This window comes from Centruroides vittatus, unplaced genomic scaffold (genome assembly GCF_030686945.1).
Source record: "Centruroides vittatus isolate TY-2023 unplaced genomic scaffold, ASM3068694v2 contig_958, whole genome shotgun sequence".
NCBI classification, from domain to species: Eukaryota; Metazoa; Arthropoda; class Arachnida; order Scorpiones; family Buthidae; genus Centruroides; species Centruroides vittatus.
The window spans coordinates 1,332,074-1,349,108 of record NW_027122637.1 but is presented as its reverse complement, the minus strand read 5'-3'; the positions used below and the strand labels follow the sequence as shown (position 1 = coordinate 1,349,108).

The 17,035-nt window shown below is 27.2% G+C and overlaps 1 protein-coding gene across 1 annotated transcript in view; it reads right to left on the bottom strand.

The window, feature by feature from the left end:
* The window catches only part of LOC136985326 (protein stum homolog), a 67,166-nt gene extending 50,747 nt beyond the window's left edge, over positions 1-16,419 (bottom strand). The window contains exon 1 of the mRNA XM_067282592.1: positions 15,996-16,419. Coding sequence (XP_067138693.1) covers positions 15,996-16,398 — 403 coding nt within the window. The 5' untranslated portion in view covers positions 16,399-16,419. The remainder of the gene's footprint in view (positions 1-15,995) is intronic.
* Between the last annotated feature and the right edge of the window lie 616 nt (positions 16,420-17,035).

Genomic DNA, 17,035 nt, shown 5'->3' with positions numbered 1-17,035 from the left:
TGTTTTACATAATATTTAGATAATTACTTCACAGATATCAAATTTAGTATACTAGCAAACCGATTAATATAGGAGTCAATATAGGAGTCTTTATAAATATTTATTAGAATGAATTAATTCAAAATTATTGTTATTTATATTATAAAATAAAAATATAGTTCGGAATAAGATTAACGTTAAATTCATTTACTGCATTCTTTCTGGTCATTGACTGTATTATTTTAAATGACGTTTCTTAGAGAAATATGGAAATAAGCCAATTCAAACTAATGAAATATTTTGAAAGACTATTATTAAGTACTAATGCTTAAAAGAAAGATATTCTTCGTTATTTATCTTACATTTTAGTTATCAATGATGCTTTAATATTAATTATCTTTCGGATTAAATTATGCCAAATGTATAATTTTCATATTACATAAATATATTTTATTTAAAAATTATTCAAAATATAAGTCAAAATGAATAAAAATGTCTAAGCAAAGGATAAAAGATTACCCGCTTTTCATATCGGATAAAGCTAATATCTAATATAATTTGAGTTCATTTAAACATTACAATCATATGACACGTCTCAGATAAATATTAATCTTTTATATTCGGGATCGTCCATAAATTACACCATTTCTATACTTTTTAACTTCAATTCTACTCTGTAACGCTCCTTAACGCTGTCGCATATACCACTCCCAAAACTACGCAACGGGTATCCACGATCAATTCCCTTAATTGTACTAAGGAATAATACACAGCACGGGGTACCGAACGCTACATGACTTTATTAATTACATGTATAACGTAAATAGAACGGTTTGACATAAATAGAACGACTCGGTATGAAACACTTCTTACTTTCGTGTTCGTTATTATTATTTTTTCTTTTTTTGGCGAATTAGACAACGAAAGTTATAGCCAAATCTGAGAAAATGTCTCCATTTGGCGAAAAAACTACCTGTAACTTAATCGGTACAGTACATATGTAACAAACATCATCAGTCGATTTAAAGACGTAACATTTTTGTAAACACTCCCACCACTTGTAACACGTCGTAACGACTACTTGCGTATTGTTACGACAAACCCCGTCATTAAATACAAATTACTATTCTTATTCGAAAATATGTAATGTTTTAAAATGAATATTATGTGTCAATTATATTATAATGTAAAAGAGAATTTCAAGAATATTATTTTGTAGTAATTAAAAAAATAAAAAATAAAAATAAATATTATCCAAATTGTTCTTTAACGTAAAACAATAATTTCTTTTTTTATTTATTATTATTATTATTATTTAAAAATATAATTTAATTGAAATAGGCTAAAATGGTTTAACAACCAACAACACTAGCTCTATTAGGCATTATTAAAAAGGGAACATTCAATTAGAATTGTCACGCATGAAATATGGATTCGAATATTTAAAATTCAGTTACACTGTATATTAAAACATGTTTATATTTTATTCAGGTGTTTACATTTAAAAATTCCAAACTCTCCATTTTGGGCTACAATTTAAAAAAAATTATAGACCTATAAATTCCCACTGTTGTCTGTTTGTACGTCCTTCCTTCCTTCCTTAATCTCGAGAACGGAGTTAGATAGATGAAATCCGAGACCAGATATGGAAACCTTAGAGGCAAGAGGCCCAGATTAACTATATACGAACTTCTGACTTGCACCGGAAGTCATGTTATCTCAATTCAAAAATTCCCTCTGGAAGGAGTTAGATAAATAACTGGCACGACTCTATTGCTAGCAGAAAAGTATGATATATAGGGGCAAGACACTACTAATTTGAAGTGGAGAGCATATATTTTAAATTATATAAATTAAAAATAAGATTAAAAATTGCAGCTCGGCATTGTGACGATGTCACAATAAATAATTGCTCGTTATGATTTTTAATTTATAGTTTTGTGGAGAAACGTTTTTAAAATTACGAATCGGTTTTAAATATAAACATAATTTTAAATTCGAGGCTATTATTTAATTTTAAAATATTGAATATGAATATTCATTAAATTAATTAATAAATAAATTTTGAATGATATAAATCAAGATTTGAGTCAGAATAAAATTAAGCTTTTATAATCAATAGCTTTAACTTGCATTTAATCAATAAATTCTGAAAATATCTATTAATAACTCAATTTACTACATTTCGATTTAAAAACTAAAAATATTTATTTATTTATTTATTTATCATACATTTAATCGGAACTGTCGATGGAAAATAGATTTTCACCCCCGAATAACAGAATTTACCCAAAAATACAATAAAATACAATTTAAAATATTCATATAGATTAAATGCATTCTTTTTTGACAAATATTGCATTATTATTCTTATATTAATATACTGTTGTATTTTTCCGACTGTTATATATAACAGAGGGAAAGTATGACGATCGGTCAAAAAATGACCCCCTCCCCAAGATTTTTACATTTTTAGGGGACCTTGAAACATCGAAAAATGAAAAAAATCGGGGTTTTTTTTCTGTGTGTGTGAATGTTAATGTTTGGGGGAGCACGATTTTGTTCACACGAATTTGAAGCTTAACTCTTGTGTTTTTTTGTCGAAAACTTCTGAAATTTTGCAGAGAGGTTTGTGTATTACGGGACTGATGGTATTAAATTTTGGTGGTTAAAGTTCAAGGGGGTGAGGAGATAGAGGAGGTCATGTGTCATATCTCGAGTAGAGACGGACTTAATGAAGATTTTATTCTTTATTAGCATTTCCAATTTTTGACCTGAATACGTCTTTAAATTTGCTTCCGTAGTGGGAGGCAATTCAGAAAACTGATGATAACAAAATCGGGGAATACAGTTTGGCGTTGCAGCTATATATCTATCATCTAAATCCAAAATTTAATTACACCACTCGATAGTTAAAGGATCAAAGAATTTATTACGTTGAGTGGGGACTGTGACGCATGCGCGCGGCGGAAGGGAAAGCGCCGCCATTTTGAGGTCGTTTCACCGCGTCACATACTTTCCGTTTAGTATACATTTTGACTCGAGGAAGCTACGACGCTCGTTTGAGTTTCAATTTACAGCTTTCGTCAATATTTATCGATTGCGTACACAAAACATTAGTGTGGAATAGTTATGGTGAATATATATGGTGTCAAAGTTAAAAATTAAGAAACCTTAATACAATGTCGGCCTATACTCGTCGAAAAGCCAAATCAAAATATAGAAATCGTATACGGTTGGAAAGGGTTTCTCAAGAGCAATCCAGTGATACCCATAAAACACCATATGATAGAGTGAAGCGGTGCCGGGAACGTAAAATACTCGGCTGTGTGTACAGTACATCCATCCGGGCACAGCGTTAGCAGAAATTAAGCTCTGTATGTTACGATCGTTGCTAAAGTATTCTAAAAACATCATTAAGATTATACCCGAATACGAACTAGATCTCACTACACCAATCATGATCGTCGGAGACTTTAATGTTAATGTCTCGCAAGACCGCTCGTTGCCCGACTTCATGCTCAGCGAGTTTAATTTGTCTTATATCGAAACTCCTCCAACAACGCTAGGCAATACCTGCATTGATTTAACGTTCACCAGAAATCTCGATGTATCCTGTATGCCATTTGTATCGTACTTTTCGTATCACAGACCTATCATTAATAAAATTATAACACACTAATTATTTGTTTACTTGATTTCTTTCCTGAACCCGACGAATTGAAAATGTTGCCATCATAAATAAAACATGGAGATCCGAAGGACTTCTTACTGTTAAGGAATGATTATGACAAACATATAATACGCTCAAATAAAATATTACCCGTTAACGTACACGTATTCACGTAAAACACACGGCCGTGTCCCCGACACAGTCACCCCCTTTTTTTTATAAAACTCATCTCTACCCTCAAAATTAATTAAGCCTTTTGCCATTTCATAATAATTGATAATATAAAAACTTTTTAAAAATAAAAACTAGTAACAGATGATCCTGCGCACAATTTTTAACTCTTGCGAGAAAAGTTACGCAACTTGTTGCTGGATTTTTTTTTATTTTTTATTTAATTGTGAAATTTCATTCCATGAGCCACAGAGTATTACATGGGGCTATACTATTCTTTGAGTAAAACTATATTAAATCTATCGTATAAATTGTCTTATAAGACGCATCCTAATTTTTGGATAAATTTTAGCTCCAAAAATCGTTATATAAGGCAAAAAATACGGTAGATTTAATTTTTGCAACCATTTCAACAAACACTTAAAATAATGAAAAATTATTATAATGTTCAATATTTTTAATTAAATATTTGTAATATATTTAATAAAGACCAGTTTTATAATAAATATTAATATATTTATTATAAAATATATAGAGAGAGAATATTTATTTTATATGAAATGGAGATGCGATAAATCAGTTGATAGTTTCTATTATATCATAGTTTACTAAATTCGTGATCGTGAATTCACTGAATTTAGTTGTACGATAAAAATAGCTTTAAGTTAAATATTAACAAAAAGTTGCGAGTAAAATGATTCCGTTTAAATAAATAACAAGCTAAAAGAAATCGAAATTAGGTTGAAGTTTCGAATTACTGTCCATAACTCAAACTTAACAAGTCTATTCTTCACTTCTCGTAGGTTTTTTCTTCTGTTTTTGTTCTATTTCACTTCTTGTTTTTATTTTATTATTACTCTAAACTCAAAAACCTTTCATATTTATATAATGGTAATTAATATTACTTATCGATATATTTTTAAAATAGTGTTAGGAATGAAATATTACATCACCGTGTTCATCAGGCAGAGAGATAAACAATTAAAGTGCCAATTTGAAATTATTACGTAATGTTTTGATGTCACTGCCAAGTAATCTGTAAAATAAACTCAAGTCCTTTACGAAGCGAATAAACAGAATCTATTTTTTTTTCATATTCATAAAACGGAAAGAACGAGTTTTTTAAACACAAATCTAAAGCTAAGGTTCATTTCTAATTTTATACAGCTTCGCGAATTATGAGATTCAAAATACGAAATTATTGACTGAAAAAAAGAAACGCTTCTCTGTATTTAACGATTATTTTGAGATCTATCGATGCATGTTTTATTGATAGATCAGGACTCTACACCATTTCATATCCGATTCGTGATAAATATTTTGAATCGAAACCATAAACTGCGTAGGTAATTTTGAAAACAGATCACGAAACCGATACTAATTCTATAATTCTTTTACTCGGTTTGACATCATCATACAAATTCTCGGTAAAACATGAAATTTTTCATACGGCGACGTAACACGCAAACCAGCAAAACTACTTATTTAAAATGTGTTATAACACTTTTTTTCATTTTTAATCTATAAAATTATTTTAATTATAATTTTAAAGATTAAAACGTTGGTTTTAGACAAAGAATGTTTTTAAACAAGATAATTTAAAAGTATTGCGTTTAAGAGTAAAATTAAGAGTATTTAATCTAAAAAATATTTAAATTAAAATACTGACGTCTAAGAGCGTTAACACTATATTTGGAATTTTTTCCCCTCCGAAAATTTATTATTAATTTATATTGTGCTATTATTGCATATTAACATATGTCACTCTAGTATTTAAGCTTCCAATTTTATTATTAAAAATCCATTATAAGCCGTTTATTATAGATTAACTTTATATGTGGAATAATCGATAAATATCGATAAGTATGAAAGAAAGATTTTTCCTTTAAGAAAAAGATATTGATCTAGAAAAACATTGGATTTTTCTTTTCAAAATGGGAAAAAATGTTTACTACAGAACTAAAGATTTATTATAGTTCTTGCTTATAAAATATGATAGAAATTACTGCGTAAAAATTTATTTGAAATATATATATATATCTTTGTAAATATTTGTTTAGCTGTGTGCTTATATACGTGCATAATTTATTTTATAGATTGATTTGTCGATCAAATATCATCTTTAAAAAATATTCACAAGTTTTTTTTGTTAAAATATGGCATAATTACAATTATTAAATTGTTTTTCATCACACATATTAAAGTTTATTTCTATATTCATTAGTTTTAAATTGAATTTCACTTACTAAAAATTTGCCTAAATTTTGAAAAAGGTAATATTATAATATGCTGTAATTATTAGTCAATATTTCGAATATTTATATATTAGAAAGTTTCTAATGTCTTAGTCAATATTCGAAATATTGACTAAGATATAATATCCTAAAATTTATTTAAAAAACCCACCATTTTTTGCTTTATCAGATCTAATGATTAATTAGTGTGAAATGACATCGGTGATGGTTTTTTTACATAAAATAAATTATTACAGTTATTAAAGTTTTTGTTATTTTTATAGAAAAACAAATTATCATTTTTTTTTCCTAAAAAATATTAAGATAGATCAATCAACATTTAACGGCATTCTTTTCAATGTTTATACAAGAGAAAAAAGGAAGGAAACAATGGTTGACAAGCACAATGGTACCTTAATGTGAAAATATCCTTGAATATTACAACAGGGCCAACTGTAAACGAGATCATTTGTTTAAATAGAATTTAGGTTGTACCTCTACGCATTTTTTAAAGTGCGACAATGCCTATTAGTTAAATTGAATATATTTGATTTTTTATCAGAAAATTTATTATTTGAAATTTAATTTAAAAGGCAGACTGAATAACGTTCGTTATAATATTTTGTATATTGTCTTTCGTCATTTACAAAACTTTTAAGTTCCATTTGAATAACTATATTTTTAGAAAATATTATATCAATAATAATTCAGTATTTAATATTATACTTATATAAACTAAGAAAATAGTTTTAGGTAAAAATTAAAATTCAATTACAAGAAATTTTACATAAATTAAATCGTAAAAAAATGTAAATAATATACAAATCATCAAATAAAATGCAAAATCGTGTATTTAAATTCGAAGTGAATGTGATAAATAACTTTAAAATAAAAATTTTAATTACCACTAAAAATTAGTTTTTACGGAGGATAAAGATTAAAGGATAAATTCCAATAATAATTACTATTTTTAATTATTAATTATTTTAATATAAACTCGAAATAAGCTTTTAATATTAATTTTACGTAAAAGTATAGAATTGTCTTAATTATATTTTAAGATATAATTATGAAATAAATTGTCAAGGATATAAAGTTAATTTATGAAATATAATTACTAAATATAAGTTTCTATATATCCTTTCATTATACACGCACGTGCTTTAAATATAACCTTTCGGATAGTTTTTGTTAAAAAAAATATGGTAAAAGCCATAAAATAAATTGCAATTTTATGGCAAGTGGGTATCTGAATGACTCATTGGAAAGTCGAAAATGTCTCCACCTGATTCGATCAATATCGTACAGAACTAAATCCGAAAATACACTAAATATAATTTTTGGGATCGAGTCTTTAATACATCATATTTTTGTTACAAGTGAAAACTCAAAATGTTTTTAGAATAAACGTTAAAATTCATAAAAAAATAAACAAATTTTTATCAATGAAACTAAACACTTACCTTAAAATAGTCCCTATGTATAATTTAGTAAGTATTGACTGGCGATAGCGATTTTGAGAGACTTTTGCTACAATTTTTTTCAAGCACTCTTCTAATTAATAAATTTAACATTAAATAAATATTAATAAAATTAACAGCTTCGGTTATTTAATCTAATTTTATTTTTTCTTACATTTATATCTCGTAATCTTAATAATTTTAGTGAATTAGTGAATCTCCAGGTACTGTACGTACAAAATATTGTTTACAAATTTTAACAAAATATTTAAATTTGATATAATTTCTATATTTATATTTTTACGAGAGTTGTTTCGTCATTTTTTAAAAATTATTTTTTAAATTCCTGTTTTGTAATTTAAAACAAAGTCACTAATATTTATCAAATATCTCTTAACCTATTTACCAGAGTAGTTTTGAACTGTTTTTGTTGTATTCTGATGTAAAATCACTTTAAAGATATATTATCTTTCCTTAGTTAAATTAACAAATAATTTGGCTAAATAATTTATCAAAATTTTTTTTAATATTCCATATTTTAAGTATATTTGATTGCCATCTAAATTTTAATAATTTAATTAATTCATTCATTTTGATACAAATAATACGAAGCATTTTGTTCAACATAACATTTGGTTAAATATTTATAATAATAATAACCTGTTAAAATAAAAATAGCATTATGTTTTAACTTAACTTTAGCGTTTTTACTTCTCAATAATACTAATATTTAAAGATAAGAAAAAAAATGCACAAGAAACTGATGGAACACTATTCCTTAAATATTTTTGCAATCAACAAAAAATCAGCAGGGAATTAAAAAAATATGCTGTTTCTTTACCTTTAGAAAGCTTCGTTTGTGTGTCCTTTCTTCAGTGATTAGCAAAAACTTTGTTTCTTTTATACGAAAAGAACAGTTTCTTTGTTCTATTGTAAACGCGAAGAAATGTTTGGATTTTATAATAGAACTGAACTTTTCAGGTTTAAATATGTCTTAACAAGAAAATAAATGAATTCCAAAGCATCGAATCTAAAAATAAGATTTATTCAATTTTTTCCTCGAGATTATATATTATTTATTTTCGTTTACTTTAACAAAAGCATTTATTCATATTAAACAATTAGAGAAACAAAGCAATTTATTTATTAATTTACGCTAATTTATTGGAATGAAGCTCGTACTAAATATTAAAAAACGGTAGATTTTTACAAGATAAGATTATTCCTTCAAGAAGAGTTTAAAAATAAATACAGTATAAACGACTTTATTACAAACATATCTTCGAGAACCACTTTTAAATTTGTTTAGAAGTAACTGATATGACAAGCTAAAATTAAACATACTTTTTTAATTTTAATGAAAGATAACGACTTCCTCGATGACAAAACGGCAGTTTATATTACAATTTATTAATGTAATGATTACTCCAAATAATCTATTAAAATATATTTATATTTAAATTTTAAAGTAGGACGAAAATGGATTTTTAAAGCATTACAACTATAAAAAATTTACACGGAGAAAACAACACTTTCATTTATTAGAAACTCTTTAACGTTATAGATTTGTAATAGTATTTATTATTAAAGTACTGATACCAATTTGCAATCTATATAATAAAAAAGTCTTTATCTTAAAGGTACAGAGCATATAAATAGAATATCTCTTCTCAAATCTGACGTATCCAGCAAAGTAACTATTTGTAGAATTTTAGGTAATATTACATTTAACGAAAGTGAAGGACAATGGATTAGTGTAACCAATGTTAAAAATACAAATACAAAGTGAAAACGTTAAGTTAAATCTTCGGTACTAAAAGGGCAATAAAATTATTTGATATTTTACACGCGAAAGATATATTAAAACACGATAGATATTCTATTAAATAGTTAAAATAACAAATGAATAAAAATCATAATTTAACTGTAAAACATTTTAACATTAATATTAATGTTAAAATCATTATTAAACATTTAAAATTATAATGAAAAAGTTACTTTCGAATATTCTTATTGTTCTCTTAATGATATTTGCAATTAAGCTTTCAAATTTGCAATTCATTTTCATCATAACTTTCGATTAAGAAAACAAACATTATACCTAGAAATTCAAAAATACTTATGAATGAAAAATATAATTGTCTTCTTTTATAATAAAGTGTTTAATGAAATAGGTGCTGTAGCTAAGGGAAACTACAACGGTGGCTAAACCCCTAAAACATATAATAGTCTCCAGCTTAGTCAACACTGCCTACACACAGAACGCTTTTCCTTTGTCACGTAAACTTAGGGAAATGTTACTTTTTTTATACACAGGCTGTAACTAACAGGGCTGGCAGGAAAAGAGAGAAATACCTATCGTTCGTCACAACCTCGTTCTCTTTGTGTTGTATTCACGTCTTAATTTTTTTATTGCGCGTTCAACCCTTGTTCCTCGCATTATAGGATAATGTAAATCTATTTTTAACGGATTAAATTAATAATAATCGCCCGTAACAGGCTTGGAAAAGTGACAAAATTAAAATAATACAATACTTAAAATAAATCTTACCAGGCCGATTTATATGTCTATACATTTTATCAGTTTGCCCCTCATTTGTTAATCTAGCCTCCCACCAATGATTTATTTCTGGCTACGGAATTGAATGGAACTAATTTCAGAATCCATCGGAAAAAAAATATAATTATTCATTAATAAATAATTCAATAAATAAAATTTCTTATATTTTTTCTCTTTCCGTCTTCTTTAATTACAGTAGAGAGTCGTTAATCGGAACATTGGTAATCGGAATCGCCGGTAATCGGCACGATTTTCAGTCGGACTGTGCCGTGCTGAATCGAACGTTTTTGATACTAAATTTACTTCTAAAGTATAATTTTCATGTTTTTATATTCTTCAATATATTTATTTTGTTTGTACAAAATGCAGAAATAATTTTTAACGATACGATAGCCTCGATTATTATTATAAAAATTTTCGTTAGGCTTAAAATCGACGAAAATTCAACACGAAGCGACATGCAACGGAGAAAAATTCAACACGAAGCGACACGCAATGGAGAAAAATTTGAACATCGGACAGGTTAATATATTTTTTCGTACATAATTGGTAATCGGAACAAATGACTAATCTGAACAACCCCAGTCCCCAATTGATTCCGATTTTCGACTCTCTACTATAATAAGATCGGAAACATCCTAAAACTTTTACCATTTTGAACTGTATTAAAAAGAGTGATTTTCAAGTGTTAAAAATATAAAGTAGTGACTGCGATCTTTTGTTTAGAGTTTATAAACGGGCGGAAAAGAAAATTAATTTTCTTTCCTTAACTTAGAAACAAATTAAGATCTATAAATAAAACATATTTTCTTTCCGTTCGTATAAAAAAGAATGTTTGAGAAATTAAAATGCGAAATATTTAAAGGTTAAAATGACGGGTGAAATAAGTATTATGTTTAGATAAAAGGAGCGTATCACTAAAATGACTGGGCGTAATCATGTGACAGCGAAATATCTAAGTTCGTTCATTAACGAGTTTCCGTTTATTGAAAAATATAGAACGAAATTTAACAAAAAAATAACAAAATTTGGCGTCGAATGCCATGCATGGCGCCACCTGTTAGAAGAAAACTGAAAACGCCCTTCACTTTATAAAATTACAAACAAAATTTAAAAACGAAACTTTGAATTTACTAGGCGTTGAAACGAATTTACCATCGCGAGTAAGAGACAGACGGATATATTATTTCCGAACAATTTAGATATGAGTTTCTTATAAATCGATAATTTCGTGTTAATCCCGCAACACCTTTTGTTTAACAATAACAATACATGAGTATTACGCATCTTTGAAACCAAATCTCACTTTTCTTACAATGATGTCTTTTTAGTACACAAAAATATATTTAAAATATCTCAGTTATAAGAAATTCCGTATAAATAAACTTAATTAAAAATTTTGAGTTTATATTATTCTTACAAATATATAATTTTGTATTACTTCAAAAGTCTTACTCATCTCAATTATAAAGTTTTTTAAAGCTGAAATACTTATAAACTTTTTTAAATATTTAATATTGAGCTTTCTTTCATTCTTACAAATAAATTAATTTAGATATTGTCATTTTAAGAATTGTAATAGACTATTTATATCTATTCTTAGGATTCTATTCTTACAGTAGTAAAGAAATATGATGATTATTGACCACTGCAATGAATACCGTATTTGTTTTTAAATTGAAGCTACTAATATTGTAAAAGGTTATAATACAATACAACTATCAAATATAATTTTATAATAATTTTTAAAAATTTAATGATTAAAATAGAATTATTATATCTTTCCAATAAATCATACCGGTAATTTTAAAAAATAAAAGAAAATTAAACTTATATTTTAGAATTATTTGTATTTAATTTTGTTTTATTGAAACTGATAAACTTATTTATTTCTTTCAACTTAAATACACTTTTTAACATTGACTGGATTGCATTTTTTAAAATTTAATCTTAGTTTATATCATTAATTATAATCACAAGCAAAAATCTTTATATCTATGACTTTTTGCATATTGCTAAACAAGGGCTTTTTCTTATTAAATACAGATAAGAATTTGTTTCGCGTTTCAGTTAATTTGTTTTTGTTTATTTAATGAAAGCAAGTATTTACAAAATTATGCTAATTTTCTCAATTTAAAAATTAAGGAAGTACACGATTCTATGCGAAGAGATGGCGATTAAAATACACACGGGCTTTAAAAATAAGTTTGCGCATCAAAGTGAAAAATATTTAAAGCACAGAATTACAAAAGTGCCAAAGAGACTTTATACATTATTATGTAGAGATTATCCTCTAATAAATCGAGCTTATATTATTTTGCAAAGGAACGCGCCCTTGGCTGCTGTTCCCAAAATATTGGATAGAAACCCGAGTCGTACGACCTTGCACGACTCCTATGGATGTAATAGTTCCAAATGAGCGGGAAGAACACTTTCTCTTGTTAAATAGGGCGGAGAAAAGCCAGTGTGTATATCGTCGACAAACAAGCGATAGAAAGATCGAAGTTAAGTAAATCACGTTTGAAACAAAATAACTTTTGTACAAATCTCTAAGTTTAAAACTTAGAGATTTGTACACAAGTTATAGTTCGGTTTATCGTGTTTCATTTTAAATTATATATATAAAAAAGGCTTGGTAATAAAACACGCTTTCATACATAGATGATAAATCATCAAATTATCTAGAAACGATAGCTTAAAACACGTTGATTTTGACATTTCGCCAAGAAGAACGGTAAAGGCTCGAATGAAGAGTTAACTATTAGGAGCAACGCCACATAAGTGGTAAGACGTGTCAGAAAAAGATTGATATGGAAATGATATTAAATATATTTATCTTAATATTTTAACGATACCTTGAATTAATATCGATCGTTGTTACGGCGAATAAATTTATATAAATTAAAATTTTAACTTATTACAATGTAATAATTATATCGACAGAAATAATTTAAATATATATTTTCATTTAACTGTATATACAGTATATGGCCTACAGAATTAACAAACAGTACATACAATCTCATTAATAAATAAAAGAATTAATTAATGATATTGTGAAAAGGATAAGTATCGTAACTTTTGTTTGTTTTATTGTATTATTATTGGTACTTTATTTTTAATTCGGGTTTGTTCAACGGAGGGAGACATTAGTTGTCGATTGACGTTGACGTTGACGTTGTATAAGAAAAATAAATAAAATTATAGATTATAATTATTCATTTTAGAAAACGAATATTGTTATTTTTATATTAGAAATAGATGAAGATAAATAAATCAAATTATGTATCTAAAAGTTTAGGATTTATACGAGCCGACAAGATAATACGGTAAAAGCGATCCCACCAAATTTTAACTAAATTTATAATCAATGCTTAAATGCATTATTTAGCATTGTGTAAATGCTTATAAACATTAATATTTCCATTAAAATTCCTCTTCCTTACTTTATAAGTAAAAATAACGAAGAAAGTTATTAATCCAAACTATACTTTTCGGTCGATATCTGATAAAAGTATGCAATTTCATCGAATACATTTAATTAATATATAATAGTTTTGTGTTTCTAGTTATAACTAGAAAGTCGAGACATTTAACTAGAAGCCGAAACATTCCTGTTTTCTATTATTAACTATCTTACATCGAGAATCTAGATAACAATGAATATAGACAGGGCTAGTGGTTACTATTTTCAAAAAGATACTTATTGCCCAAAAAGATATTTTATATTCTAATGTTTTTTGGTTATGAACATAAATATTCGTGTAATTTATTTTTGAGGCATATATATACGCTAAGTAAGCTATATAGTCTACGTGTTGCATATGTGTTAATAAACACATATTTAACTATGTAGAAACAATCTGATAAACGAAATCATGCATAATAAAAGGACTTAAATTATATAATAAATAAATAACTGTAAGTTGCAATAAATATTTAAAGTTGATACGCGATACATCGCAACTGCAACGACTCGATATTCTTGAATAGGAGATAAATGCCTAACTATTAGGCTAAAACCTGTACCTTTTTAGAATAAACTAGGTCTGTATTCGAAGGAACAGAAAGACGGAAAAAAAAACTAAAACAGTTTGTTTGTTAGATGCACAATATAAACAGGAGGTTGCTACAAATATCGTATTTATGACGTCATCCGACCTTGGTTGTCATGTGCCAAAGTGATCACATGATTTCTCTTAAATTTATTTTCCTAATTTCTGTAAAACATAATTATCTGTAAATGTATTAGCTATTTCTGCACGAAAATATAACTATGCGAATTCGAAGTTTAATTTAAATTACTTGCGACTTATAATAGTAATTGGAAATTTGGTTTCGATATGATTTTTACATTCATAAAGAAATATTTCAAATAACTGTGTTTATTCGAGTAATATGCAAGAAACTGCGACTAAAATAACCTATAATATTTGATGTATAGCTCGATCAATGTTTTGTAGACCGAAGATCTGTCGATTTATTGTCGCATACATTAAAATAAACATCACGCGATACGAAAAAAAGTCACAAAAATTTAAATATTGTAGTGATAAAGGGTATAAAAAATTCGACGATAACCTCACGTAAATATTAGTTAAAATTCGCGCTCGTTCAGAGTATGTAAAATATTCGTTTTATATAATATAAATTTTAACTATTTTAATGAGTCAATATAAGAACGCCACTTCCGAAACTAAGTCATTGTGATTCTTTAAATAGATACAGAGCAACTTCAAAAGTGAAAACTGTTGAAGTAGTCTGGCAGAGCTCAATCTATCCCTAAAACAGTTGGATGAACACAAAAGCAGATGAGATCGCTGCCAAGATTCGTCAGACAATAGGAAATGCAGTCTCATGTATGTCCCTTCTTTGCAACAGTTTAGTTGTAAGATTGAAAAATAACTCGCTTCCTCGCGATTATTTTTCGATATTTTAGCTTATCTATGAAAACACAGTTCATTGGCCAACCTACAGATAATATATCCTCATTTAATAAACATTTCTAAATATAGTTTACGTCCCTCGGATAATTAAACAAAAATCTTCCGATACAGACTTTTACCGATTTTAACGGTATCTCGAAAAACTCAGCAGCTATACACTTTACAACAACATAATGGATGTTGCATTTGAAGAAGACATAAAACAAACATCGTGATTAAATGGTAAATTGTTAAAAAATAATAATAATAAAAAATATAAAATATTTTCTGAAAGCATTGGTAACGATCAAAACCTGAAACGTAGCTATAGTAAATGATCGCATCAAATTCGTAAATTCGTTTTGACTAGGAAATGACGGGTAAAAATAAAATTTTAATTTAAATATTTCCCCCTCATTTTCATTTAAGTTTTTCAGTTAAATTATAATTCTAAATATATTTAAAATTTATAAAAACTTTAAAAAAATTCTGTTTAAATTTTTATTTTATTAAAAAAATAATTGAAATTATACTTTGCATTTTATTCTGTTTATAAATAATTTCAACGAAAAAAATTTTAAATATTAATTATTATAATATTGTTTAAATCTATAATATTCCTAATAGTTAATGTTTTATATTGTTTTTATTAATAATATAATTAAAAACAAAGATATTTTTTATTATGAAGTTAAGCTTAATCCTTTTAAAGAGGTGGACTAATGAGCGCGAGCGTGACGATGGCAACAGATTTGCAACAGGTATCTAACTGAATCATACACCTCTATTGGCATACTTAGAAATAATTTAGTCTAAGGGAATGCATTAAACAATAGGTTTCTGATCTCGGATGTAACATTTCGTAATGGAAACTTTAAGCGTTCCAAACAATGGCGCAAATAACCGAGCCAAACGGTTTCGAGTTTGGCAAGTCTAAAAATTTCTTTAGAGTACGAAGATAATTTTTAAAAAGAAAAATAATTATTTACTCACCGATTCCTGGCGTTAAAACGTTTAGGATGCAAAGAAAAACGGACAGAGAAACGGGCATGAGGGGGATAGCTTTCCTGAAAAAGCCATGCCGTTCCCTGACCGTCACAATCTCATACTTCGACATGGGTTTATCGCAATGGTCTACAACTGGCACAGCAGAAACAACTGTCCTAATGATGGTCGATTTTGACGTCGTCTGTTTCTCTCGTTCGTTCCTAGATCCGACTGGTTGCTCCCCTGCAGTCGCCGACTGATTTGGATTGGTTCCATTCTCCGTTTTTTTCACTGCATCTTCTTTATCTGGTTTGTTATCGAGAGTTAACTGAATCAGCTTCTCTTCTTTTGAAGCGAAATCGCTGGCTCGACACTCGCTCTTCTGTTCCTTGTCTTTAGATACCGACATGACGAACACTGGATGCGTTCGCTGGCTCGTAACTTCCGACATTTGGGTCGCAAAGTCACGTGGTAAGGTGGCGCTACCGCCTCTAAACGAGAATATTCCCGCGTCAATTCAAATCTTCATCGACCACGAGTTTCCGAAGGTTCACATATAATGCGTTTTTTAAACATTTTTCTGTTGAATTACATAATAGAACGTAGTTAAATATCAGTTAGCGATCTTAGAATTATCAAAATTTTAAATTATACAAGAAATATATATATATATATATATATATATATATATAAATCGTACTAAGATTGTTAATATACTATTTAACTCGATCAGTGTTGTTATTAATTCTAGATTTGTTTTGCATTAGATATATACAAGTTTGAGTGGTGCCATCCGGTGTTGAAATGAAAAATTAAACATTTATTGTACCAATTTGAACTTAACATATTCAAAAATAAATGATAAAATAAAAATTTAATGAGAATTTTTACAAATTTTCATTTTCATTTTAACAAATTCAGTATTTTAAATCAAAATAACTTTCAAAATCACGGAATTAAAAAAGAAATAATTTAAAAGCAATTATAATTGAGTAATTGTCTGAAGTTTTTATGCAAAACAAATGTATTTACTTACAAATATTTTC